The 25,892-nt window shown below is 35.3% G+C and overlaps 1 protein-coding gene across 2 annotated transcripts in view; it reads left to right on the top strand.

Moving 5' to 3' along the window:
* Window positions 1-1,225: 1,225 nt before the first annotated feature.
* LOC131034485 (SUMO-activating enzyme subunit 2) overlaps window positions 1,226-25,892 on the top strand; it is a 101,763-nt gene continuing 77,096 nt past the window's right edge. Inside the window, exons 1-3 of one of the 2 annotated variants that reach the window (XM_059211347.1) lie at window positions 1,226-1,567; window positions 1,685-1,774; window positions 25,451-25,696. In XM_059211347.1, the coding sequence (XP_059067330.1) occupies window positions 1,535-1,567; window positions 1,685-1,774; window positions 25,451-25,696 (369 nt within the window). In that variant the 5' untranslated portion in view covers window positions 1,226-1,534. The remainder of the gene's footprint in view (window positions 1,568-1,684; window positions 1,775-25,450; window positions 25,697-25,892) is intronic. The other variant, XM_057965992.2, reaches the window with a different exon arrangement.

Below are 25,892 nucleotides of genomic sequence, written 5' to 3' on the forward strand. Positions count from 1 at the left end.
GGATGTGAGATAATAGGGTCTTGATACCAGAAATAGATTTATATAAAAATTTATAATGTTTAGATGTGGGAAAAGGTTCATTGAACTTGAAGTGCCATAGGACCCATACAAGCATGAATGAGATAAGATAAATGACACACTTAAAATAAGGGTCTAATTAATAAAGTGTTGATGTAATAAAATGAAATAAGGCTCATACTATTAATTTAAATTCATAAAGGTCCTATAATACATAGATGAATGGACAATACTAAAATGAGTGTTAGGGGAGCATAGAATTGGACACCCTAATTAAAGGTGTACAATTTATGACACTACATACACATACACATGTATGTATGTATGTATATGTATACATATATACATGTATGTATGTATGTACACACACACACACACAGAGAGAGAGAGAGAGAGAGAGAGAGAGAGAGAGAGAGAGAGAGAGAGAGAGAGAGAGAGAGAGAGAGAGAGAGAGAGAGAGCTACACATGTTTGATTTATTTTTCCAACTGTGGTTATACGAGATATGTCACACTAGATTGTCCCCTTTTGTCATACCTAGTCATACTCTACCTCAGTATGATATGTAATCTAGCTAACTAGTTTTGACCTAGATTCAAGTTGGGAGTGATTTCAGATTCCGTATGTATCATGAAATACCACAATTTAAATGCTTTCTAAATTTTAAAAGATTTCTTGTATATCTAATGTGATATTTTCATCAAGATTGAGAAATTAATAGTGAAGTTGATTTAATTTTGTTGACAGGTGTTTGCAAAAGAATGAAGATAAATTATTTTATTATTAAATAGAGATTTTTAAATTTAAAAATTAAAAAATGAAAAATTATGAAAGCTAAAAAAGAAAATAGACTTAGCTTGTTTTTCATTCTTTTATTTCAAAATTTTAAAAAATTCAAACGACAATTATTATCTTCTTCATTTACTTTTAATTTAAATGTATAAAAAAATTATAATTTAAATTTAAAATATTTTAAAAATAATATATAATTTAAATAAAATTAAAATTTAAAATTTAAAAATATTTTTAAAAATAAAATATAATTATTAAATATTAATTTAAAAAATAAAATAAAAAATATACCGAATCAATTAAAATCCTATAATAAAACAATATACATAAAAGTCCCACACAAAACAAAATAATGTAGGACAAAAAGTTTCACCCTTAAACCTGTGACGGCCCTCGCGTAATATTTGTATGGAGAGGTTCCCGATTAAGTTTGAACTAGTTCTGACGGGGTTTGCTTTACGTTTATCCTGTATTTAATTTGTTTTTTAATGCAGGGTAGGAAGAGAGAATCTATTAAACTCAAAACCCTCGCACGTTCCCATGAAAGTTCCCTATCATTTTCTAGCGGGGGTTCCACGCGCTGAGCTACCCTATAAGCTATTAATCCCATTGTCGTGATTTCTATCACCATTTTAACTCTCCCTGCAGCGCTCTCTGTGCACAACTACACGCTGTGACTGCCCACTTTCCTACTCTCGTTAGAAGTTTCTTTCTTAGCAATTTCAATGGCTTCTGCGGAAGAAACGGAAGCCATTAAAGTAATAATAAGTGTATCTGTTTTATTATTATTATTGTTTGTAGGAAAGTTTGATTGGTAGCTCCAGAAGTGAGCATTAGGTTTTTAATTTGACTAAGAGTTGGTATAATCATGGCAGGGAGCGAAAGTATTAATGGTTGGCGCGGGCGGCATTGGTTGTGAGCTGCTCAAAACCCTTGCGTTGACGGGCTTCAAAGACGTGCATGTCGTGAGTGAAGAATTCACTTTGTTTTTTAAAAAGCTTTGAAGAACAGATTTTTTCTTTTCAGGGCAACATTTTGCATATAGCTAAAAAGCTCAGTGCAACACTTTTTAATTTCAGAATTAGTATAGTCTGTATCATTTTGGTGGCAAAATTAGAATTTAGACGGTGAGAATTGAACCGGGCTAACCACATGTTGTATTTCACCCGATTATTGAACACTTGTTATAAATTTGTTAATTATTGAACAGTAGAGTTGAAGGTGTTATATTTAACTCAGGAATTGAACAATAAAGTTAGCGTTGTGGATTCAACGAAAAAGTGAATGCACGATTTTTTTGTAGTTTATTCAAAGGTTTTTCTAAATCTTGTTTTAAATTAAGCCTAAACTGCAATCTTAAGATTTGCAAATTTAAGTGCAGATCAAGTGTACTCATAATAGCTATATCTCATGAGCGTCACTTGGCCAGAAGAGCTGGGACACCCTATTGCTTTGTTTTTCAACATTATACTTGAATTTCCAATGCAGAAGCAGAATTTTTCTATGACTGACTTTTTGGTCGCCGAGTTTTTGACTGTGGGAGTAATCTTGGTACTTGGATGCTGTGTTACACGGCAATGTGTCCCCACCCCTCAAATCCTTGGCCCTGCCCCCTTAGATGGTTTGGGGACAGCAGGGGACGTACCTTGGCTCCCCACTCACCCCCACAAGAAAATTTTGGAAACGTCTCAAAAATGTGTCCCCATTTTAGGAGATGGCAGGAAATAGTTATGACATTTTTTGAACAGTTTTTTTTTTGGCTATGGTCACAGTTATGGTTCTGACCATCGTTCACATACTTGCACTTGACTTGGACTTAGTAGAACAAATGTGAAATTTCTTTGACTCAGAAACTTAAAAAAATACCATAGTTCAGAGTTTCTTGATGGGGGGCCATGGGGATGAACGTATATGTTTTGGGGATGGGGGGGGGGCAAGGGCCTAAGTTGGGGGATTGTGGGGATGCGATGGTGTGGTGGTGGTGCTGAAATACATATATGATATAGTACTAGAAAAAGTAGTTATAAAAAGATGTAGAAGCATTACAAATGAAACTTTGACAAACTAATAAAACTTAGAAACTATTAGTATTAAACTTTGAAGTGAACATTAACAATTTAACATTGAACAATGGAATGCCAATTTCAAAATTTATATCATATTTAAGATTTCATAATGATGATTACAATGAGTATGGTGATGATTACAAATGTTCAAAATAAGAGTGAAGTGAGGCTTCTAATTATCTACAAACTCCTCATCACTAGAACTTCTAGACTCTACATGGTCACTCCTCGTCTTGCTCCTCAACCCTCTTGCAGTTCACTCTCACTCTTTCACCTTGCACTTGCATCTCTCACTCTCACACTAACACTATCAACTTGTTGATTTGTTTTTGTGAGTTGAAAAGAGGATTTGAGGTGTTTAATAGGGTTTGTGGGGTTTAGGTGGGGCCCATAGGCCATTAGGGTTGCTTTGGGCCGAAGGATCAACTGTTTTTGAGTCTTCTTTATAAAATTTGCCTTTATTTCTGTTCAGCCTTGGGGGACTCCTGTGCATCCTCAAACTTTGGGAGATTCTTGGGCGTTTTCGAGACTTTGGGAGATTCTTGGGTGTCCCCAAGTCTTTTGTGAGATTCTTGGGCTTCCCTCAAATGTTTTGGAAACATCTTGGAGTCCCCGGCATCTTATGGCATCTTCAAGGTGGCGAAGGTGATGGTAGGGGGATGTTTCTCCCAAGTCTCCACATCTTGGAAATGTCTCCATCCTGGAATTGCAGGGTTTTTTTGGGGGAGGGGGGAAGTGTCCTCATAGAACATTGAAAAATACTTAAATTTCTTCAAAAAACATAAAATCTTCCTTCAAATATTCTATAAATAAGTTTGTAAATCATTGTATAAGTGCCATTCTCGACTTGCATTATATGTAGAGTTGCCGTTATATGCTATAAATTGTGATAGATTTCTATTCGTTAAATTTTTTCATCACAACATTGCTTTAAAATTGTGACATTGCTTTAGAATCATGACATTTCTATGCATTTTTAAGGGTTTAAGTGCCATTTCTGATCTGCATTCACAAGGGTTTACTTAAAAAGCTAATTTGCCCAATCGAAATTGGGTATGGGTACGTGGGTATAGTATGCTGGCTGGCATGTCATAATTTTTTTAGGGGCTGGGTACATTTGGGTGTATCTGTATAAAAAAATATAAAAATCATGTGTGTGTGTGGGTTGGTGTAGATTAATCACCAACTTGGTGGGTAGTTGTGCCTATGTGGCAAGTTAGATAGGGTGGTAGGCAGGATATTTCTTTTTTATATACACCTTCACTCCTAATGTAATTTCATGCCTTCCAATCCAATCTCTTCATTTGCCAACATTTACATTTGTTTGTTATTTCTATTTGCTCAAGTTTCTTTGGCAAATCTTACATGGTATCAGAGCCACACTTGTTGCAAATGAAATGCATTCTGATTATTTGTAAATTGTAATTTGAAATGGAGATTTGAAGGTTGCAATTTTATCTTGGTTCATGCAAATTCAGCATAGATCGGCAAGTTTTGATGAAATTAGTTCAATTTGTGGTGAAATGTGTTCAAAATATATAAATTCTCTTATGCTTTCTAAAAGTATTCTAAAGATTTTGTTGAAATATAGAGAAATTTGCACTTCTGTTGGAAATTTTGCTTTCAGATTTGCATTTATGTAATAATTTATACAATACTTTCTAAGTTTGTTCTATTTTGTGGAAAGGCTAGTTGCAGAAATTGTTTGCAGCATTTTGGTGTTACTTTGCACTTGAATCTGCAATTTCATGTTATATTTTGACAAATCTACCTTAAATTCAAGTATTCCTTTGGCAATCAAGCTGCAATTTCACAATTATTAGGTGCTCTGTATTTGCATTTGCATTATTCACTGCAAATTAGCTGTGTGTATGGTGCTTCCAAATTTTTCCAATTCATCCATATCTGTGAGAAGGCAAGAGAAATTCAGTGAAATTTGCATCCAAATTCGTGAAATTTTCATCTATTTCCTGATAGAATTGGCTTGTGTGTTTCTGGTAGAGGTGTTTTGGATCTTTGCAAGAAGTTGTAAAGGCGTTTTTCCATTTTATTTTGCTATTTGTGGAAAGACCTATAAATATCTTAGCATTTCGGGCTTTGCACTACAAATCGACCTGCACCTTAAAATCTACCATAGACTTCTTGCACTTGACTTCAAGAAAATTTTATGTTGTACTTTGGCGTCAATTTCTGAGCAAAATTTTTTTGGCTGAAAATCGACTTGACATTAATGTTGCAAATCGACCTCTCATAAGGCTATGTTTGGGGTGGCAAAAACTAGTGAAAATTTATCTTTGACTTGGACTTTTGCTTGTGTTGGGGCTGACTTCAATCTGAAATTTATCCGATTTTCATTTTCTTCAGTGTTTGTTCAGATTTGCATTTAAATTTGTCAAAACCTTTCGATGCATGGCTTGAAAATTTGCCTGTAACTTTACTTTGGGCATCCAATTGCTTTGTTGATTGGCAACAATAATGTGAAACAAGTCATCCTTCACTTTGGCGACTTGTATTTGCTGGCTGTGAGCTGTATTTGGTGTGGCGACCTGTATTTGCTCAGCATGTAAAGCCTTCAACCTGAAAATCAAAGGTGCGATATAGCTGTGCCTTGATTCATTGCTTTTTTGGTGAAATTGATTTGTTGACTTGTTATTGGGTGCCAATTTGCTTTTGCTTGGCTGGCGTTGATTTTGGAGAGTTCATCTTAGCATTTAAGTAGTGGACTTGGCGTGTGTTTTGTTCTGCTCATTGGACCTCCATTGGTGTTTGATTTGGCAGCCTTGGCATGACCTCTAATTGCCTTTAGCCCTTGGTCGCATGGTAGTTTAGCCCTTGGTTTTTTCCCATCCAAGTGGGCTTAACTTTTTCCCTTTCTCCTCACTTTTTTTCTCATTCTCCTCTCAAATTTGCAAAAACATTTTATTTCTAATTGTAGAAGACATTTAAATTTTTTGTAATGCTGCATTGGGCATAGAGGTGAAAAATCAAAATTAGCATAACTTTTGTTCTGTAGCTCAAATTTGAGTGCTGTTTTTTTCAGAAGTGTTTTTCTATATTCCTGATCCAATGGAGACAATTCCACACTCTCATTATAAAGTGCCATTTTGAGCTCCAATTGGTCATGCCTATGCACTACGCTTATAAAGTGCCTATTGTAAGGGAGGGTGTAATCTATGTTGTGTCTTGTATACTTCCACACTTCCTTCTATTATCTTCAGGTGAGACTAGTTGAGGTAATATGGGAGATCGGTCCATCATGTCAAAACCATAATTTAATCCTTTTGTTGTCAAGCTTAATTCAGAGAACTATTTGTCTTGGAAACAAGGGATAAAGAATCACTGTTGTGAGTGGCCGGTCATACCCTATATTCTTGGACTTGCTTTTGAGCCACATGACGAATAATAGAAGAACAAGTGGTTTAACAAAAATGACAAGGTTTATGGACTAATAGGCATTATAGTATATGAGGGATATCTTCATTACATAGAGCACATTGAGTGCCCATTAATTGCTTGGACCATCATCGAGTAGTTGTTTGGAGATCTTGAATCTTTGTCTAATCCTCATGTTCCCTTGGCTACTACTGAGACACCTACTATCACAACTTGTGCGGACACATCCTCAGGGAATGATCAGTTGACATATAGTGCTCCTCTACACATTGTTGTATCCACAGTTGAAGGCACTTCATCTTACCAATTGAGGACACTTCATCAACTATTGCTACTTCTAAGTTGACCGATGCTTCTTCGACAACTTCTAGTAGTTTGGTGCGACAAGATTAAATATCGTTGCACAATGGTTCCTTTAGCATTTGCAAAGGTGAGAGGTGCTTGGCATTGCAGGAGCTTTGTCATAAACAACTCGACAAGAAAGGTGCGAGGTGCTTGGCATTGTTCACGCATGGGAGCTTAACAAGCTTGCTGCTTAGGAGATCGACACCCAAAGCCATAAACCTCATGTAGGGGTCTTGCTTACACAGACAGTTGTTTACTTTTTTGAAGTCAAGTTTTGAAATGAAGTTGTGATTAATGTGGGGAGTGTATTATTCAACTACGTATTGAAGAATGAAACATTTATTTAATACCCATGCTCAACATATAATCATCTAATTTGTCACATTTATTTAATCCCCAACCATCTACTAGCCATATGACAAAGGCTTTTAGCAAAGCATTCAAAATAATGTTTTTCCTTAGTTTATAAGCATGTCAAAAGGTGTTCTGCTTATTTTATGTTACAAGAGGGCCGACTGAAATTAGCAAATAGATTATAATCAAAATTAAACAAAGTTTCAAGGCAGCGCTTGAAAGTGAAAGTATGCATCCCTTGTAAAGTGAAGGGGTGTGCCTCCTCACTAGAAGATATACAAGAGAGAACAATTCATTTGAGAAGGTATGAAGGAACAATCAATATAAGATCAGTAAAACAATCCAGGATATAAATTCAGAATTACAGTCAGGAAAATATAATATTTCATAAATTCATTCAAGGATTATTCATAAAAAAGCATTCAAGAATTATTTGAGGATTGAATTGTCAATCCATCAAGAAATATAAATCAGCATTAGTCTAGGAAATATGAAGTTTTTTAGTTTTGAACTCTAGTTAGTACTTGCAAACCGGATAGTGTTTGGGCTCACAAGGTGAGATAAGTTCTAGAGGGATGGGGTCTTTTCCTACCTTCGACAAATTAGGGATAGGGTTCTTGGTTTCATCACTATTGAGTTAGGGACGTGTTGATGTGTTTTTTATGCACCTCAAACACAAAATAAAATACCAAGGTGTCTTATCCTCTCTTGAACAAAGTCTCTCAAATGCTATGTTTCATGATCAAATGAGACAACTCCAAGCTTTTGAAATGTCAGGTCTTGATGTGTGGATAAGCTCAATGGTTTGATGTGATATTGCTGGAATCACAAGGGGACTTACGTTGAATGCATGAATGTTTGAACGTTACTGGATATTGCAATCTTGTGATGCTTTCTTTCCTAAACTAACTTGAATTGAAAAAAAGGACAAAAGGAGGAAGGGTTTCAGAAGACTAATTTACTCCTAGGAATATAAGAAGTAGTGAATGACTTGGTGAAACTCTAATAGACTTTGCTTTGACATCAATGATCAACTCTACAAAGCTAGTGCAATCTTCTAAGGTAAATATATGATGTTCAAATTACCACCAACAACATAGACACCGTCAAGGCAATGCATATCAATGTGTGAATAGCAATTGAAGTTAGGCTTGAATACGGATACCAGTTGACCATGCAAGGCAAGTTTACAATCAACAAACTGCTAGTAGTATGGATATGCAAATTTCACCATTAATCATCCACAAGATCTTTCATTCAATTAATCAACATTAAAGCAAATGAGAAGTAGAAACCATGTAACTTGTTGAAACAACACATTTCACCATATCTTCAATGAAAAGAGTATATTCATTTACAAGTCATAGCAACAATTTCTTCTTCTCCTACTGTGCTCTACTCTAACTTCTAATTCCTTATTTTCTTAGCAACTATTCTTCTACTCTTCTAACATTAACCTTTACAAATTAGAGCACTGAGCTTTATATAGAGGTCTCATTACAATGAATGGCTCAGATTGATTCACAATCAATGGCCAAGATCGAAAGATACAAACCCTAATTAGGGTTTTTTACAACCACCATTACATTGGCCATTGAGAGATGAGGCTAGGTAAGATGAATAATATTTGATGTAGCGCCACATGTCACTTGTTCCATCCTTGAATGAATGCTGACTTGGTACCCTTTGATTGAACGAATGGTGACTTAAATGCCACCTCAATTTGCCTTGTAGACTTAATCAATTTGCCTTAAACATTCTTCATGATGTTCGGAATTCCTTGTGATCATGTCTTGGATATGTCTTTCCCTCATTTGTTCACCATCATAGTGAAGTTTTCGTCATGTTTGAGCTAGTACTCATCTTTGCTTTTTTTTGAAATCCTTGTCCTGAAATCCTCTTCCCATCCTTGAAATGTTGATCTTTTTCATTTGCACTTGTGATGTTGTCCTTGCAATATGCTCGTAGAGTCTTTTCTCCAAATCATACCTTTAACTTCTCTTGAATTTGAACCTTGATTCCTCCTCATAGCATTGTTGAAGTTTCTTCATTCTTGCATTTCACTTGCTTGTCCTCTTGGAGCTGATCCTTCATCACTTGTTTCTTTGAAGTGTTGAGCCCTTGGTATCCCTGCAAGCTGCATCCTCTTTCACTTCAATCCTTGATCATCATGCTTCCTTTCCTTGTAGCAGACCTGCAAAAGAAACAAATATGAATCAAACACCTATGGGATAAACCTTGTTTCAACCTTGGTGGGAAATCAATCCTTGTAGGGACTAATCGAGTCCTTGAAATTTATCATTGTCTTCATGATCATTTTCTCATGATGGAAATTCGAATGTCATAGGGACTCCTTGTCTTAGCAAATTTCACTTCATTTTGATGCCTTACTCTTGGAGTAGAGATTCGATTTGCATAGGGACTCCTCATTCCTCATGACTTATGCTCTTCCTTTGTAAATCTGCTCTCAAGTGGAAATCCAACCCTCATCGGGACTACCTTTAAAATTTTGTGTTGATTTGATCACCATTTGATGGAGTGGAAATTTGAACCCCATCAGGGCACTTCAATGTTCCGTACTTTGTCCTCATTCCCGATGGGTAAGTTGATTGTTATTCCTGAGTGGAAAATCGAACTTCATAGGGACTTTTGCTCCCAACTTTGTCCCAACTTGTGATAGGTAATTTGAAGAATTAATTTTCCAGAATTAACTTAGGTTTTGATTTCAAATGATTTTCCGACAGCTTTCTAAAATCAGAAATTCGAAGTTATGAAACATAATTCTGGAAAATACAAGTGTTTGGATCAAATCTGGAAAATTTGCCTTGAATAAACCTGATTCTCAGACTTAGGATAGGTCTAATTTCAATATGTAAGTCTGAAAATGCCCTTCAAAACTCAAAAAAATGGATGATATTTTGCTGTTTCAGGTCTGATTTCTGAGTGCAAGGGTCTGAATATTTCTCTGAAAATTGTGTTTCAATCAATGAAGCATTGTCTGCAAAAAATCGTGATTATACCCAATTAATCCTGAATCTTGGAGCTAGCTGATTTATTCCCTGAAAAAATCCCGATTCATGAAAAAATCTTTGATTAAGCGTTGACCCAATTTTCAAAGATTTTTTGCATTTAGATCACATTAAAATCATGTTAAAAACCCCCAAAATGACAAAAAAGTGAAAAAAATCATTGTAAAAACTTGCAAAACCCTAGAAAAATTTGTGAAATTACCAAATTGCTTAGAAATAGGGTTGGTCTAAGACAAAAACAGACTCAATGTGGAATCAACATTGAAAAAGTTTGTTATTTTGTCCATTTTCGGGGGTTCATCATTCCCCACACTTGTTCAAACCCACGAGCTCAAGGACCCAACAAAGGTAGAAAGCCCACGAGCTCAAGGACCTGTTGATGTGTTTTTTATGCACATGCAAACACAGAATAAAATACCCAAGGGTACCTTATCCTCTCTTGAGTAAAGTCTCCGAATGCTGAAGATGTCGCGAAAAGGATCAATCGGGTTGACTTCAAGGTTCTTTTCTGTAGGATCTCTACATGTGGATAAGCTCTCTGTGGTATGATGTGATTTGTTGGAATCACAAGGGGACTTACACTTGATGACTGAACGTTTGATTTGCTTTGAATATTGCTGGAACATAGGATTTTACTAACTAACTGGAAGACAAACAAATGGCAAAAGATGCAAGGTTCAGGAAGTCTACTCTACCACCTAGAATGCGAGAAGATGGATGAATGACTAGGTGGATTCCTACTGGGCTGGGTCTCACCATCAAGCTTGATCAATTCGACACCAACTCAATGCGATCTTCTAAGGGATGCTTCCAATATGTTTAAATCGTACACCATCTGACAATGATCACCATTCAAGATAATGCATGAACAATGGACGTGTAACGACTTAAGATTAAACTCATTTCATTCCAGTTGACCACGCAAGGCGCACTTACCATCAACAAGAGGCTAGTGGTTTGGATTAGGGGGATTCCACACAGGTGCATTCAACAATTTCCTTCATTCGATCTAATCATCTACCATCTAGAATTGAAGATTCAACAAGAAACCATGCATATTGCAAGAAACAACACACTTCACCATTACTTCAATGAAAATGGAGTTTATTTACAATCAATGGCAACAATTTCTTGCCTTGTCCTCCTATTCTACTCTAATTGCTATTCTATCAACTGACTATTCACCTTCTAACTACTCTCTATCTATCTCTATTCTCCTCCCTATATGCCTCTACAAAATGAAGAGCTGGGGCTTATATAGTGCCCATGATACAATTCAATGGCTAAGATCAATTTGAGATCAATGGCCAAGATTCAATAATGAAAACCCTAATTAGGGTTTGTTACAACCATTACATAGCATTTAATGCCTGACCAATGATAAAATTACATTTTTAGGACACGTCTTCTCCGGAAAATTTGACCAATAGATAGCTGGGGTAGGTACATAGAAGTTTGTGCCACCTCCCATGAGTTAGGTACATTGAATCTGGACATGCTGAGGTGGACCAATCCAACTAGAGAAGTGATGACTGGGATGCCACCTCGTCTGACACTTGGTTGATGCCAACTTGATGTTGCTGAGAAGCTAGCTTTAATTAACTCTTCTGAAACTATATGCTTCTTCAACGAACCCTTGCTCTAACTTCTTTTGTCTTTGATGTGCAGGATGATGATGTACCTTGCCTTGGAATGCTGGATTGGAAGAAGTCATTCCTGATGATGTTAGTTCGAAGAAGGCCATCTTTGTCAATGCTAGACTGGAGGAGGTCGCTCTTATCCTTGCTTGATCGTCCTTGATGAGAACCTACTGACTTGTAGATCCTTCGGGCTTTGGAATTGCCATCTTGATACCTACACAACATTTCACAATTAGTAATATATCTTGAAGTGTAGAAATTAAACTTAAAAGGAAGATTTAAGATTTTAATTAGGAAACTTCATGATAAATCTTGAGTTATCATTTCCTAATTAACCATGCAATACTTAGATTTTCCAAAACAAATGTCCAAAAATCAAACCTTAAACAAGGGTGTCAAGATGATTTTGCCATACCTCCTCTTGAGTATTAAACTCTAAGAAATGATGCAAAAAATGGATTTTGCTAGGCAAAATTTAAATCAAAATTCTCCCTTGGATGAATTGTGCCTCCTCTAACTTCAAAAGAATAGACTCCACCCTCTTTGATCTTCAACGCTTAGTAGAAATTCGCTCCACTCTAGCTAGATTTCGCTCCTCAAATAGCTCTCCAATTTCGCACTTAGGAAAGGATGAATGAATGATTAAACTTGAACAAAGCATCACCCATATATAGAGCGCTCACCTTGATTCTCCCCAAGGCCGACTTGCCAAAAGGGAAATGAAAATGAAATAAAATCCCCCTTTAAAAGAAGGCCGACTTGCTTGTAAAAGCAAATAAATGTATTTGAGCGCTCACCTTCATTTAAAATTTGAAAATTAATTTTAATGCCTCCAAGGTGGATTTTTGATTATTTCAAGGCCTAAAAATTAATTTATTAAATTAAAATGCCTTTAATTTAATGCGAATTTGATTTAGCCTTTCCAAAGGCCTCAAAGTTAGCAACTTGGTGAATTTTAAGGAACATCAACGCTCAATAATGTAAAAATGAAGGATATCACCAATTTCGCCCTGGACCTTCAGTGAAGTTCAAGAGCGATTTTTCAATCTTGCTCTTAATCCTTCATCTTTTGGATTCCAAATTGCTTCCAAGACATAAAATATCATCTCTTCTTCCTATCCACACAAGATTTGGTCTCAATTCCTCAAACAAAGGAGAGGATCTTGAAAAATCGCTATGGGCCCTCTCTGAGGGTCAGGAGCGACTTTTTGATTTTAGGCTTGATTCTTCATCATTTTTCATTGAAACTTCATTCGTCATTAAGCAACATCCTTCCTTTATTTACTCCATCCAAATTCGCTTTGTTGTTGCAAGGTAAAACGAGGATTTTCAATAATTTCGCTCTGGGCCCTCTCTGAGCGTCAGGAGCGATTTTTCGCTGTGGGCCTTCACTGAGGGTCAGGAGCGATTTTTCATTTTCTGACCAAAATCATCAAGTTTCAAAGGTAAAATAATATTCATCATGTTGTTGGAGGTCTCTTTGCCTTATCCTAACCTTGCCTTAGCACCATTTTGAAGAAAACATGCATTTTTTGAAAATCTCGCTGTGGACCTTCAGTGAGGGTCAGGAGCGACTTTTTGGTTTTAGGCAAATTCCTTTATCGTTTAATCTTCAAATCACCTCCAAGGCATAACACATCACGTTCTCCTCCTGTCCAGGCAAGATTTTGTCTCAATTCTTCAAACAAAGGAGAGAAAACTGGAAAATCGCTATGGGCCCTCTCTAAGGGTTCGTAGCGATTTTTGTAATTGCCTTAAAAATTTTGATTCTCAACGATTTCTTTTCACTTCAAGGCTTTTCAAACATCGTTTCAAACCCATGCCTAGCCTTAGCCTTCCTCAAACTTGGATGAAAAATTCCCATTTTAGGTTTCTCGCTATGGGCCCTCTTTGAGGGTCCGGAGCGATTTTTCGCTGTGAGCCTTTAGTGAGGGTCAGGAGCGATTTTTTCATTTTGGGTTGATTTCTTCTTGTGTTGATCCTCCAAATTATAATCAACGGATAGAACGTGCTTTCCTTCATCCCTTCCAATCATAAAATCACTTTGATCTTGTAAGAATAATGCATATTTGAAAATCTCGCTGTGGACCCTCTCTGAGGGTCAGGAGCGATTTTTGCTACCTAGACCAAAATGTTTCACTTTTCATCTAAAAATCACTTTGCCAAGGAAGATGTCATCTTGTTCTTTGCTATGAATAAAAATTCATGTCCAAGAAAGGTCCAAAAATGTGCGCACAAAGAAAATCGCTCTGGACCCTCTCTGAGGGTCAGGAGCGATTTTACCTTTCCTGGGCAAAACTCCTTCAATTTATCATCTTTGATCAAGTCTAGATACCTCATTATGTTCATTCTATCCTTCATCATGCCTTTGACATCTTAAGTCGACCAAATAAGGCTAGCAATGACCCTTATAAGATTTCTCGCTGTGGGCCCTCTCTGAGGGTCAGGAGCGATTTTTCTGTTTTCAACAAGGTCCTTCATCATTTCTAGCCAAAACTTCTTCAGGTGGGTGGAGAAAGTCATTCATTTCCCTTTCATGCTCAAAACTTAGTCCTTTTCCATTGCAAAATGAAGTAAATCAAAATCTTGCCCTGGACCCTCTCTGAGGGTCAGGAGCGATTTTTCATGTTTTGCTCAAATTTAGCATTTTTCAACCTCCAAAATCTCTTCAAGACATTTGAACTAGGCCCCCTCACTGACTTGCAAACTTAGCTCTGTCAAATTTTAGGGAAAAGGTGTGTTTTTGGTGTTTTTCGCTCTGGACCCTCAGCAAGGGTCAGGAGCGAGATTCGCTTTGGACCTCCAGCAAGGGTCAGGAGCGAAATTTGACTTTTTGAACTCTCTGTCAGGATAATTTTATGGAATATAACATTTAAGTATAAGTTCAGGATGTTTGAGATTGGTTTCAGACCTCCAGGAGTTATATTGTAAAATCTAGTTTTTGGAGGTTTTTCAGTTTCCAGACTTAGCCAAATTTCAGGATCAGGACTTTCAGACTTAGCCAAATTTCAGGATCAGGACTTTTAGACTTAGCCAAATTTTAGGATCAGGACATCACTCAAGCAGGACCTGCTATCCAGGTGATCCCCTTGGCGACACTCAAAATGCAAAGGCTAACTGACAAAAACCCTAAAAAACCTAAAAACAAACCCTAGAAAGCAAAAAAGCAGGGGTCCCCATTTGCAATGGGGCGATGTGTGAGTACGTCACAACAGGACCCAACAAAGGTAGAAAGCCCACGAGCTCAATGGCCCAGTAGGGGTTTGAACCTTAGTGGCTACCTCACCAATGGAGTTTTTCTACGACAACACTAAACATTCAAAGACATATTTAATATATGTAGATATAGATATGTGATTTTTTAATTTATAATTGATATAGTTAATTTTTGCTCAAACAAAGACATACAATTCATTATGTGGGCAATATATCTAAAGTGCTCCACGAAATAAATCTGAATGGCAACAAACAAGCTTACATAGTTGTAATAAAAGAGCCTCGAACGCACAATCATTAAAATTTGTCTCTACCTAAAATAGTAGTTGCAAGCTAGGTATTGCCAAAACAGTAGTTGCAAGCTAGGTATTGCCAAAACTAGTGGCTTGCTAATCTTTTACTTCAGCTAAACAAATGCCTTTTGTGTTGAATTCTACCCCATATAAAAGACTTACCAATTGCCATCAGGGAATATAAAGCATTGCAACTATGGAATATGATTTGATAAGCTTTCTCAAATATTGAACTACCCCTAGAAAACTCCTCGCCTCAATCACAATGAAAGTCTTGGATCACTTCAAAATGGCTTCCACTTTTACTTAATTCCTAACGATTGTTGGATCTCTGTCTAATAAATTTTGATCTCAGCTACTTCATAGACTTAGCTAATCTTTGATCTCAGACTTAGACAACTATTTGGTGTATTTGGTGATTGCCCTTTTAAAAAGTTAAATGAATATTTGCCTATGTAATCAGCAATATGAATATAAACAACAAAAATCTTTTCTACAATTCATGGGTTAAACTCCTTGTCTCAATCACAATGAAAGTCTTGGATCACTTCAAAATGGCTTCCAATTTTACTCAATTCCTAACTATAGTTGGATCTCTGTCTGATAAATTTTGATCTCAGCTACTTCATAGACTTAGCTAATACCTCTAGAAAACTCCTTGCCTCAATCTTAGACAACTATTTGGTGTATTTGGTGACTACCCTTTTAAAAAGTTAAATGAATATATGCCTATGTAATCAGCAATATGAATATAAACAACAAAATCTGTTTTCTATAATTCATGGGTTAAACTCTATTTTATTTACTCTCTATATCTCTTATGCTATGGAAACACCCTTAAATTTAAAAAAAAAAGTAGTTTGTGTCTATTTTTCTACAAATGTTTATGATTTTTTAAAATCCAATTTCTTACCCTTTTTTTCAAAAAATCTTATACTTTTGGTTTGCCGATTATTTCCCCAAATAATTTTTGTTACTATGATATAAAGCATTGCAACAGTGGAATATGATTTGATAAGCTTTCTAAAATATTGAATTAACCCTACAAAACTCCTTGCCTCAATCACAATGAAATTCTTGGATCACTTCAAAATGACTTTCACTTTTACTATATGTCTGTTAACTTTTGATCTCTGTTACTTCATAGACTTAGTTAATATTTGATCTGACTTAGACAACTATTTGGTGTATTTGGTGACTGCCCCCTTAAAAAGTTAACTGATTATTTGCCTATGTAATCAGTAAGATGAATATCAACATCAAAAAATTATTTTCTACAATTCATGGCTTAAACTCTATTTTTTTTGCTCTTTATATCTCTACGCTATGGAAATGCCCTTAAGTTATTTAAAAAATAGTTTTTGTCTCTTTTTCTACAATTCTTTATGTTTTTTTTAAATCCGATTTTTTTCCGATTTTTTGCCGATTTTTTCAAAAAATCTTATGCTTTTGGTTTGCCAATTTTTTCCCCAAATAATTTTTGCTAATATGGTTTCAATGGCTGTAAATCATCTCTTTCATGGTGCACTTGATATGTTTGAAGTGATCTGTGTTTGCTTGGCTGAAAACTACACTTTTTCAAGCTTGAACAGTGGCTGGAAATGTTGGCTCAGGTCTGATAATGGCATCTTCAGCCAGCAATGGCACCTCCCTTGATGCTCAAAATGTCTCCCAATGATGGCGCCACTAGAGCCTTAGACAAAATCACACCTCTCCCAGCTATGACGATCCTCAATCTTTCTTCTCCCAGCTCAATTGGAGTTCAATCAATCACATAATAATATAATAATGCTTGCTGGAAGTGTGTCATTTTGCCTTTTACATTCACCACACAGCGAATGTGCGATAATAAATGCTACCTTTAGCAAGGTGGAAAATCGATATGCATTGGGACAATTAAACTTAGCTTTATTTCTCTTTTCATTTCGGCCACCAAATGGAATGGTGGAAAATCGCTCTTCATAGGGACTGATTTTCCTTCAAATCGTATTCATTTTGCATTAAAAAAAACTCATTCATCCTTGCAAAGGGGAAAATCGATAGCCATTGGGACTTTATTTTTCACCATAAAATGACTTTGCTTGCATATTTCCTTTTGAGTGGAAATCCTCTAGTCATTGGGACTAATGGATTTGTATTACCTTTGCTCATTCACCCACTTGCAGCCTTATTCACTTTCATCCCACTTAGTTCCACTCCACAATGAATTTAGGATAAATATGATAAAATACCAGCTTGGTGGAAAAACATGGGTCATTGGGACACTTCATTGTCCTTTATTTTGTCTTGAGTGGAAATTCCTGAGTCATCGGGACTTTCCACAAAATTACTTGCAAACTCAGTCCTGGAGTGGAAAAATGACCTCCATCAGGTTTTTTTACAATCCTTAACATTAAATTAACACTTTCATGCTCAAAATGGAGTGGAAAATCATGCTCCATCGAGACTTTAACTAGTGGAAAAATGCCTCCCATCGGGACTTTTGATTTTATGCCTTAATTGCTTGGTGCAAAAACGTTTTCCGTCGGGACTAAGTTGATTTGCACACTCCAAAAGTCCAAACTTACCCAAATTCATCATTTTATGCAGTAGAAATTCTATTTCCATCGAGATTTTTAACATTTTATCAAGGTTTGAATGTTGGAAAATAGAAGTCCAGCGGGACTTTGTGCATTTTTGACTTACTTTACCTCCTAGGAGTGGAAAGAAAAATGACTCCTATAGGGAGTTTAAGCACCTGCACACAAAAATCACACCAATTTGCAACATTTTTAACTTTTTTGCTCACATTTTAAGGAGAAATTGAAATTAAACACTTAGCCATAATAAATTAAAACTCTAAGGCAACTTGACACTTCGGATCATTTTAACAATTTTAACATCCTTTTACATTTTGACATGACACCCTGTCATAAGCAAAGGCAAACATTAGGAAATTATTGCTAAACTAAGACAACCTAAGCAAAGCTTCTACCATAAAAAGCGAAAAAAGTGGGGGTCCCCATTTGCAGTGAGGTGATGTGTGAAACTGTCACAACATGATGACAACTTTAAACTCAGCAGATTTGCAAGGCATTTATGGGGACTTCACGACTTGATCAAATTTGCCTATTGTGCTATGATCTATTGACCTAGATATATATCCTAAATTGGTAATTTTTGATAAATCTATTGTCATATTTTGAGTGAATATTATTGTTTTAAGGCACAAATCAGTAATATTCCAAAAGAGGACATTACAATTTGTATCAAAGCCTCGATCTTGCTAGCGTGAGAATCAAGAAAATAAGTTTATGCAATAATGCCAATGAGCTCAAAGAGCTTTGTAAAGAGAAAATGGGAAACTAGAAGCAAGTAGCAACCCAATTCAAGGTAATCAAATGGGTAATCAAGAGGGAAATCAAATAAATGAATTGAAAGCTTTTATGGAGAAACAAGAACAAACGACACAGTTGCTTCTCCAAGCAATTTAAAACATGAATAATATAGTCAGTACTCTTACATCTAACCAAACCAATGGACAAGATGTTAATTCAAACCATTTCGATAATATAAAAATAGGACTCCATTAAGATCTTCACCTAGAATAACAAGGCCTACATTCTTATCAAGAGAGGAGCAATCACGAGAAGAAGAACCCATGGCAGCAAATGACATTGAGGAATGTGTGGAAGCATGTTCAAGAATTTATCTCGACCTTATAAGACATTCCATTTAGAGAATATTGTAATGGAAGATCAATAAATACCCCAAGAGGCTGAAGGAAGGCAGCCCAACAAAGATTTATGACAAAGAGTAAGTAAGATGACTCTTCCCACTTTTGATGGGTCGGGGAAGGTCATTGCTCGAGCATGGATTCAAAAACTAGATACCTATATTTCTCTTAATCCCATGATGGAAGACAAATCTATTAAATTTGCCATTCTTCACTTAAAGGGAATAGCACATGAATGGTGGCATCATGGACTAATCGCACAAGGGCATCATTTCATTATAATACGCGATAACTTTACCCAAAGACTTTAGAAAGGTTTGATAGGAAGAACTTGGTGAGGCATCTTAAGGAGTTAACACACCTAAGACAATGCTGTACCATGGAATAATATGTAACTAAATTTCAAAGAATCTTTGTCATGGTGGTAGATGTTACTAAAAATAGACTCAAGTTTTTATTTATTGAAGGACTCTCAAATCTCTTAGGGGATTGGTTCAAGCATTTGAACCATCATCTCTACAAGATGCTATGCGAAGGGCTCTAAATTTGGTAGACTCCACACCTAGAAACAAGACCTATTCCAAGAATGAACCATTTGGGTCACATAAGCGACCCTTTGACGAGGATAATTTGCAACCAAAAACATGACGACCTCAATTCAACAACTAAGAAGATTTTATGTTTCTATTGTGGAGAACCATGGAAGCTGAGTCATCGATGTTCCAAGAAGGGACACGTCCACCATGTAGAAGCAATAGCAAACGATGAATTTGAGGAGAGAGAATTTAAACTCAAAAGGAAGAAGAGATAACAAGATGATGTAGAGTTGCAAGTGGTACGTTGGCCACACTTTCAAGGGCATCCAAGTATCATCCTCTTAGAATTTGTAGTCTTCTATAAGTTCAAAAAGGGACTGCCTTAATTGATAGTGGTGCTATACACAACTTCATCGATGAAGGTCTAGTAATAAGGATGAAATTGAAGGCTGAAAACTTTGAAGGATTCAAGGTAGTTATGGTTGATGGATTCACCACCCCTTGCACACAAAGAATTCAATAACTAAACATTTTTTTGGGGAGACACCCAATAATTGAAGATTTCTATGTGGTAAACATGGGTGATATAGAATTGGTTTTAGGCATTCAATGGTTACATTGTTAGGTAGATGCTATCAATATTTTCAAAAGATGAAACTATGTTTCCAACCTAGTGGCAAGGAAGTAATTCCACAAGTTCTATTAAATGGATGTCCAAGGGTTGTCTCGTCCTAAAGGAAGGAGAATATAACAAATACCCAAGGAAAGGAAAAAAGAATTTTGAAAGTGTACTAAAAGGATATAAAACTATTCTATAAGGTCAAAGATATCCACGGCATTTTGCAAATGTTGGGTTAACCAAAGCAGTATTTTGCAAATTCAAGTGATGCCCAAAGAGATATTGATTTTCAGGTTGGTGAATTTTTGTCATTCATCTCTATGGATGAGAGGAAACTTATCTTAAATTATTATTGGGATACCTCACTTTTGAAGTAAAGGCAAAGACATATCCTGGTTCAAATTTGCAACTTGAGATAATATTAGAGTAGCAATGCAGAAGTTGAACTGTGAGATAGATCTTCATAAAAAGTGTTGAAGAATAGCGTCAGTCAGTAATCTGATCGGACTGAGTCATTTAACAAATTAATTTACTAATGAATATTCATTGTATTTGAATCAACTATTATATAATTCGTTTCTCTGAGATAATCAACATATATCGATTAATATATTAATTGATTCTATGTTAAGGCATATTACATATGAATCGATTCATATGTTAATCGATTCTATGTAATGTCTAAGTATGAATTAGTTTCTTGTTAATCCATGTTAACTAACTAATCTATGAGGTGTGATTACATGAAACGATTCAATGATCAAAACCGTATTATCTTCTTGCTTTAGACGTGTTATGTCTAAACGATTTTATGGAGAGAGACATGATGGTTGGGAGACGTGATGATTAAGAGGATCGTGTTGATTGGTTTAGACATCGTGCTCTTTTATTAGTCCGATCTCTCTCTCTCTCTCTCTCTCTCTCTCTCTCTCTCTCTCTTTCCATTCAAGAAAAACAAGAAACATAGAAGATAGAAGTATAACTTTATAGTTCCACATCTATATATTCGAATTGTCCAGCATCATTAGCAGTTCTGATTTTCTGTCATCGTTTTGCACCATCATCATTCAGATTAAATTGCATCATCTTTCAGTCTGCCTTATACAGTAATCAATCATATTGAATTCCCTCTCTTGTGCTGTGATTAATCTGTGTCTGTCAGTTCATCTGTAAGGCAGATTCAAATTAAAATCTGATCTCCATAACTTAACAAAAAGAAAAGTTAAAAGTGGCAAGTCTTAGCCATTTCATATTGGGAATCATCTTGATAATCCTCTCCATGCTCATTGCTTGAGGACAAACAATCTTGGGAAGGGCAAACTGTCATGCCCCCGTCAAACGAGTGTTAGCAGCCCTTAATAAAAACAGATTGCAGCCTCTATTAATAATAAACTTGGGCAGTAGCAATGGAATGTTGAGTGGGGCCAACTAGAATTAAAAGGAATTAAATAGTAGCTATTTATTTAAAAGAGGGTTGCACCTCTTTGAAGAAAGTTTTTTTGAGGATGTTGCTCATTTTCATTTATGATGGACTTAATCTTCTCAATCATTGATTCAATGCTATTGTATATATTTCCCAAACATGGCTTATCCATGTTAGTAAAATGGATTACAATCTTGATCTATGTTACCTGGGGACCCATCCCCGGTATTTTTTTCAGGCGTCCCCGTCCTGGGGATGTCCCTGACTCTTGGTGATAGGGGACTCCTAGGGGACGTCCCCATAAATGCTGCATATTGACAGTGAATTTTGACAATGAATTCTATAAGCAATTTGACTTTGACTCTCAATTTAACACAAATTTGGCATAAGAAGTCTGCTAGTTCTTATATTTTAAGGATATATAATGTATATGCGCATACTTCATCCATGTTTTCATATGAATATTTTAAATTTTCCCATATATTTTAATTTTTCCTATTTTTATAAAGCCGTCCCGTAGCTGTCCCCAAAATTGGCAAAATAAATCAGAGTCTTGGAAACGCGTACCCCCGTCCCCTGCTGTCCCCGTCCCGGAAACTCGGGGTAACATAGCTCTTGATGGATTTAGTGAACTAAGAAGTTATTCGAATCAGTCCCACCAGGTGTCATATAGGATTACTTGCTTTACATTTGTTGCTCTCCCACTGTTAGATTTCCTCCATAGGCACTAAGCTTGGCTAATGATCATGCTAGAAAGTGGTGCCCACAACTTCACAAATCTCAATTTGATTGTGTTGGATGCATATAGGGTCTCAACAACTTACTAAAAAATGAAAAATATTTTTTTTTAAACAAAGACAAAAGCATACTTGAAAAAAAAAACTACTAATTTAGTAATTACTAAAATGAAATATAACATTAAAAATTGTAATGTTTCAATTACTTTCAGCAACTTTGATTGTGAGAATGATCTAAAAGTGGCATATGATATGTGGTTTTTGATGAAGATTTGGATCCCAGCAGCCTCAACATAGATTTGTTTGGTCCAATTTATTTATTTTGTCCAAATTTGTAGCATGAGGTTGAGTGAGCGAGCAACACCAGGTGTCCAAAATATATGTGAAAATCGTGTCTTAACCAACATATTGGCCACTTAATCTATTCTTTGTGTTGTTTGTTACAAATTGGACAACATTTTGAGGACCCACTTCCTAAATGTGCTATATAAGGACGTCAACAATAAATTTTGCATCCTTCACTTAGCCCTTATAGTCCATGACTTTCAAAAACATTGCCCTTGTAGGGGACACTGCAATCAAATTGATTAACGACCAATTTCCTACATCCTTCCATTCGTCGGAAACAATGGATACCCGATTTTTTTCCATCAATTCTCAATGGGAGCCAATGAAATTTTTGTATTTTTTACCTCTGCTGCTAGTATGGTGCTGTACAACTTCTCATAACCTAGTCTTGTGTACCTTTGTGGAGCTTCATTTACTTTTCTCAACATATCTTGTCAATATGGTGATTGAACAACATTGAATAAAAAAGAATTTGCATAGACATATTGCACTGGTTTGATTCAGTGATGGAAAAATCGTGAATTTCGCGAGTCATTCAGGCAGACGATTTAATTGTCATTTAAATCACATACGATTTTTTCTTAAAAAATCACCATTCTTAGACACAAAAAATCGCGATAAAATCGGGACTAAAATGTAGAATATTGTAGTTTCAAAACACGATGAACAAACAGATGTCGCAACCCTAAAAAGATAAAAAAAAAGGTCGCGCGGAAATGAAAATAGCGATTTCAGCTTGGTCAAAATGTGCGATTGCGGCTTCCCTCCCCCCTGATGGCTGACGCCCAACGATAATCAACAACATTCGACCTTGTTCCAGTCTTAATCTATTATGTTGCAGGTCTCTGTTGTTAAAACCTAAGCATTCTTTCTTGTTCTTCAAATGACAGAATTGAATACATACTGTATAAACAGTTTCAACTTTCAATCACGAAAATCACAAGTCTATAATTCAAACTATTGAAAGTTATTAATCTTAAAAATAATATATATTAAATATTTAGTATTACATTGTTTGGTAACCAGTAATAAATTGTATTCCATTCAATTCCTCCTCAACCTCTCTGCAACTGTTGCTCTTTCCCTATTTGTAGATTCAATTATATGTTTTAGTGCTCCCAAGGCATTACTTGATTTCATTTTGTTGGTTATATAGTTCATTCTTGCGAGGACTTTATCAGATTTAGTATTTCTAGACATTGTTCTATAAATTTAGTGTATATGTATGTGTTTAAAAAAATATTTTAAGAAATTATATATTTTCAAATGTTCGATAAATTTGCTGATTTATTGCTGATTTTTTCCTGATTTTTTGCCAAGTCTCGATTTAAAAATTTTTTTGTGCCAAAAGATTTATTGCCGATTAAGAGTTTTTCATCTTTGGTCAACTTTGATTTGCAATTTCTCTAATGTCATATTGAAATGCCCTCTCTAATGTCCTTCTCATTCTTTTCACATTACTAGGTTTTTCTTTATTTCTACTAAAAAATGGCTAGATCTGTACTATAACATCAGGGAAGACACTATGAGATGGAGAAGTGGGAAGTCTCCATGATCCCCATCCTCTCTTAAAGGATGCTCTTTAGGCAACTCATGCATCTGCTTCCTTTTTCTCTCTAGTACATTTTGCTATTTGATGAGGTGGCATATTTTTACCATTTTTGTTTTGGACGTGTTGATTCCCATGTTGGAGATGACTCAGAAATCGGCTTTCACTGGGCTGTATGAGCTAGTATGCTTTCGATGACAGACATTGCATTATCCAAACAAATGACCCATTGCCTCAAATTTTCTTTAGGATTTGCACATGCCTCCATAAAGGTGAATTTGTGTCGGTTTTGAAGGTGGGTTGATTAGTGGAGCTAGTATTGGCAGGAATTATATTTGCTACAACAAGTTCAGAAAACAATTATTCACCAACAGGTCAAATTTTTAAATTTATATCCTATTTGTAGAATTTAAAATTAATATTTAATATTTAATTTATTATTAAAAAACTATAATTATAATATTATTTATTTTTAGTTTTAGTTTAAGACTTCTCATTTTAAGTTCTATTTATATAAATAAAATAAATAAATATATTAATTTTTAATATTGGTTGCAAGTGTACAGCCCATACAAGTTTTTAATTTATAATTTATATTATATAAATATGTATGTGTACAAGTTCAATTTTTTAAAACTATCTCATATTTTAAATTTTTAAACTATTTTAAAATTTTAAAACTATTTCTGATTTCATATACAGTTTATTCTAATAATAAATAGTAAATATATATTAAACTATTAAAACTATTATATAACAATACAGTATTAAAACTATTATTATCAAACATTTATATTTCTTGTTTATGAATTAAACTATCAATCTTCATATTTATTATAAATGTTTATATTTAATAAATATAAATTAAACTGTATATATTTTTATGTTATACGATATTGAAAGTTAAAACTTTTAAATTATAAATTTACAGTTTAATAATACAATAATAAATATACATTTTACAGTCGTCCAAGGGTTGAGCTTAACTGGTTAAAACACTGGGTTCTCACTGTGGAGACCCAAGTTCAATTCCCAATAGGGACATCTGAAGTGGAATTCTAAGTTGGGACTCTTGGCCTTCCATAGGATGGGGAAGGTCTTGGGGTCAATCTAATCAAACATAATAATAATAATAATTCAAAGATATGTAATGGGGATGGGGCCCCCTACTGTGTCCCCACTGGTTCAAAGCCAATTACCGATCAAAAAAAAAAAATATACATTTTACAGTTTAATAATTTTTTTTAACATAATGAAAATTGAATGCTGGCTGAGGGCAAGTATTGCTTCAAAATTGTGCCTGCTTTGGGTTTCCAATTTTTCAGTTTCCTTTTTCAGCATTCAGTGTTTACTTATAACTTTTTCGTTCTGTTATCAGGTGTGGAGGAGCAGTGAAACGCTAAAACGAAAACAGTATGCTTTAAAAAAAAGTATTGGCTATGGATTTCACTTTTATCCATTTGAAAACGTAAAAAAAAAAAAACCACAAAAATTGTGCCCAACTTTTGAATTGTGTCAAAATTTGCTTGGAATTGCCATGTCAACATTGGGTTCATCCAGATTCAACCAGCGAGTTCCAAAATATTTCGACCTCAAAATTGGCAAACCCTGTTCGACTCTGCAGGTATTCTATGCTGTACCTGATTTTGCAATGTACTGTACCCAGAGCTGGCAGGGAAATTGGCTGATTTGACAACTTAGTTAAAAAATTAGAAGATTACCATATTGCTACTGTTTTCTTCATATGCAAACAATTGCAATTTACAATCCTCTAAGGTGAATTTTTTCAGTGTTTGTTTGTGACTGTTTGCATGTAATGG

This window comes from Cryptomeria japonica, chromosome 9 (assembly GCF_030272615.1).
Source record: "Cryptomeria japonica chromosome 9, Sugi_1.0, whole genome shotgun sequence".
Lineage (NCBI taxonomy): Eukaryota > Viridiplantae > Streptophyta > Pinopsida > Cupressales > Cupressaceae > Cryptomeria > Cryptomeria japonica.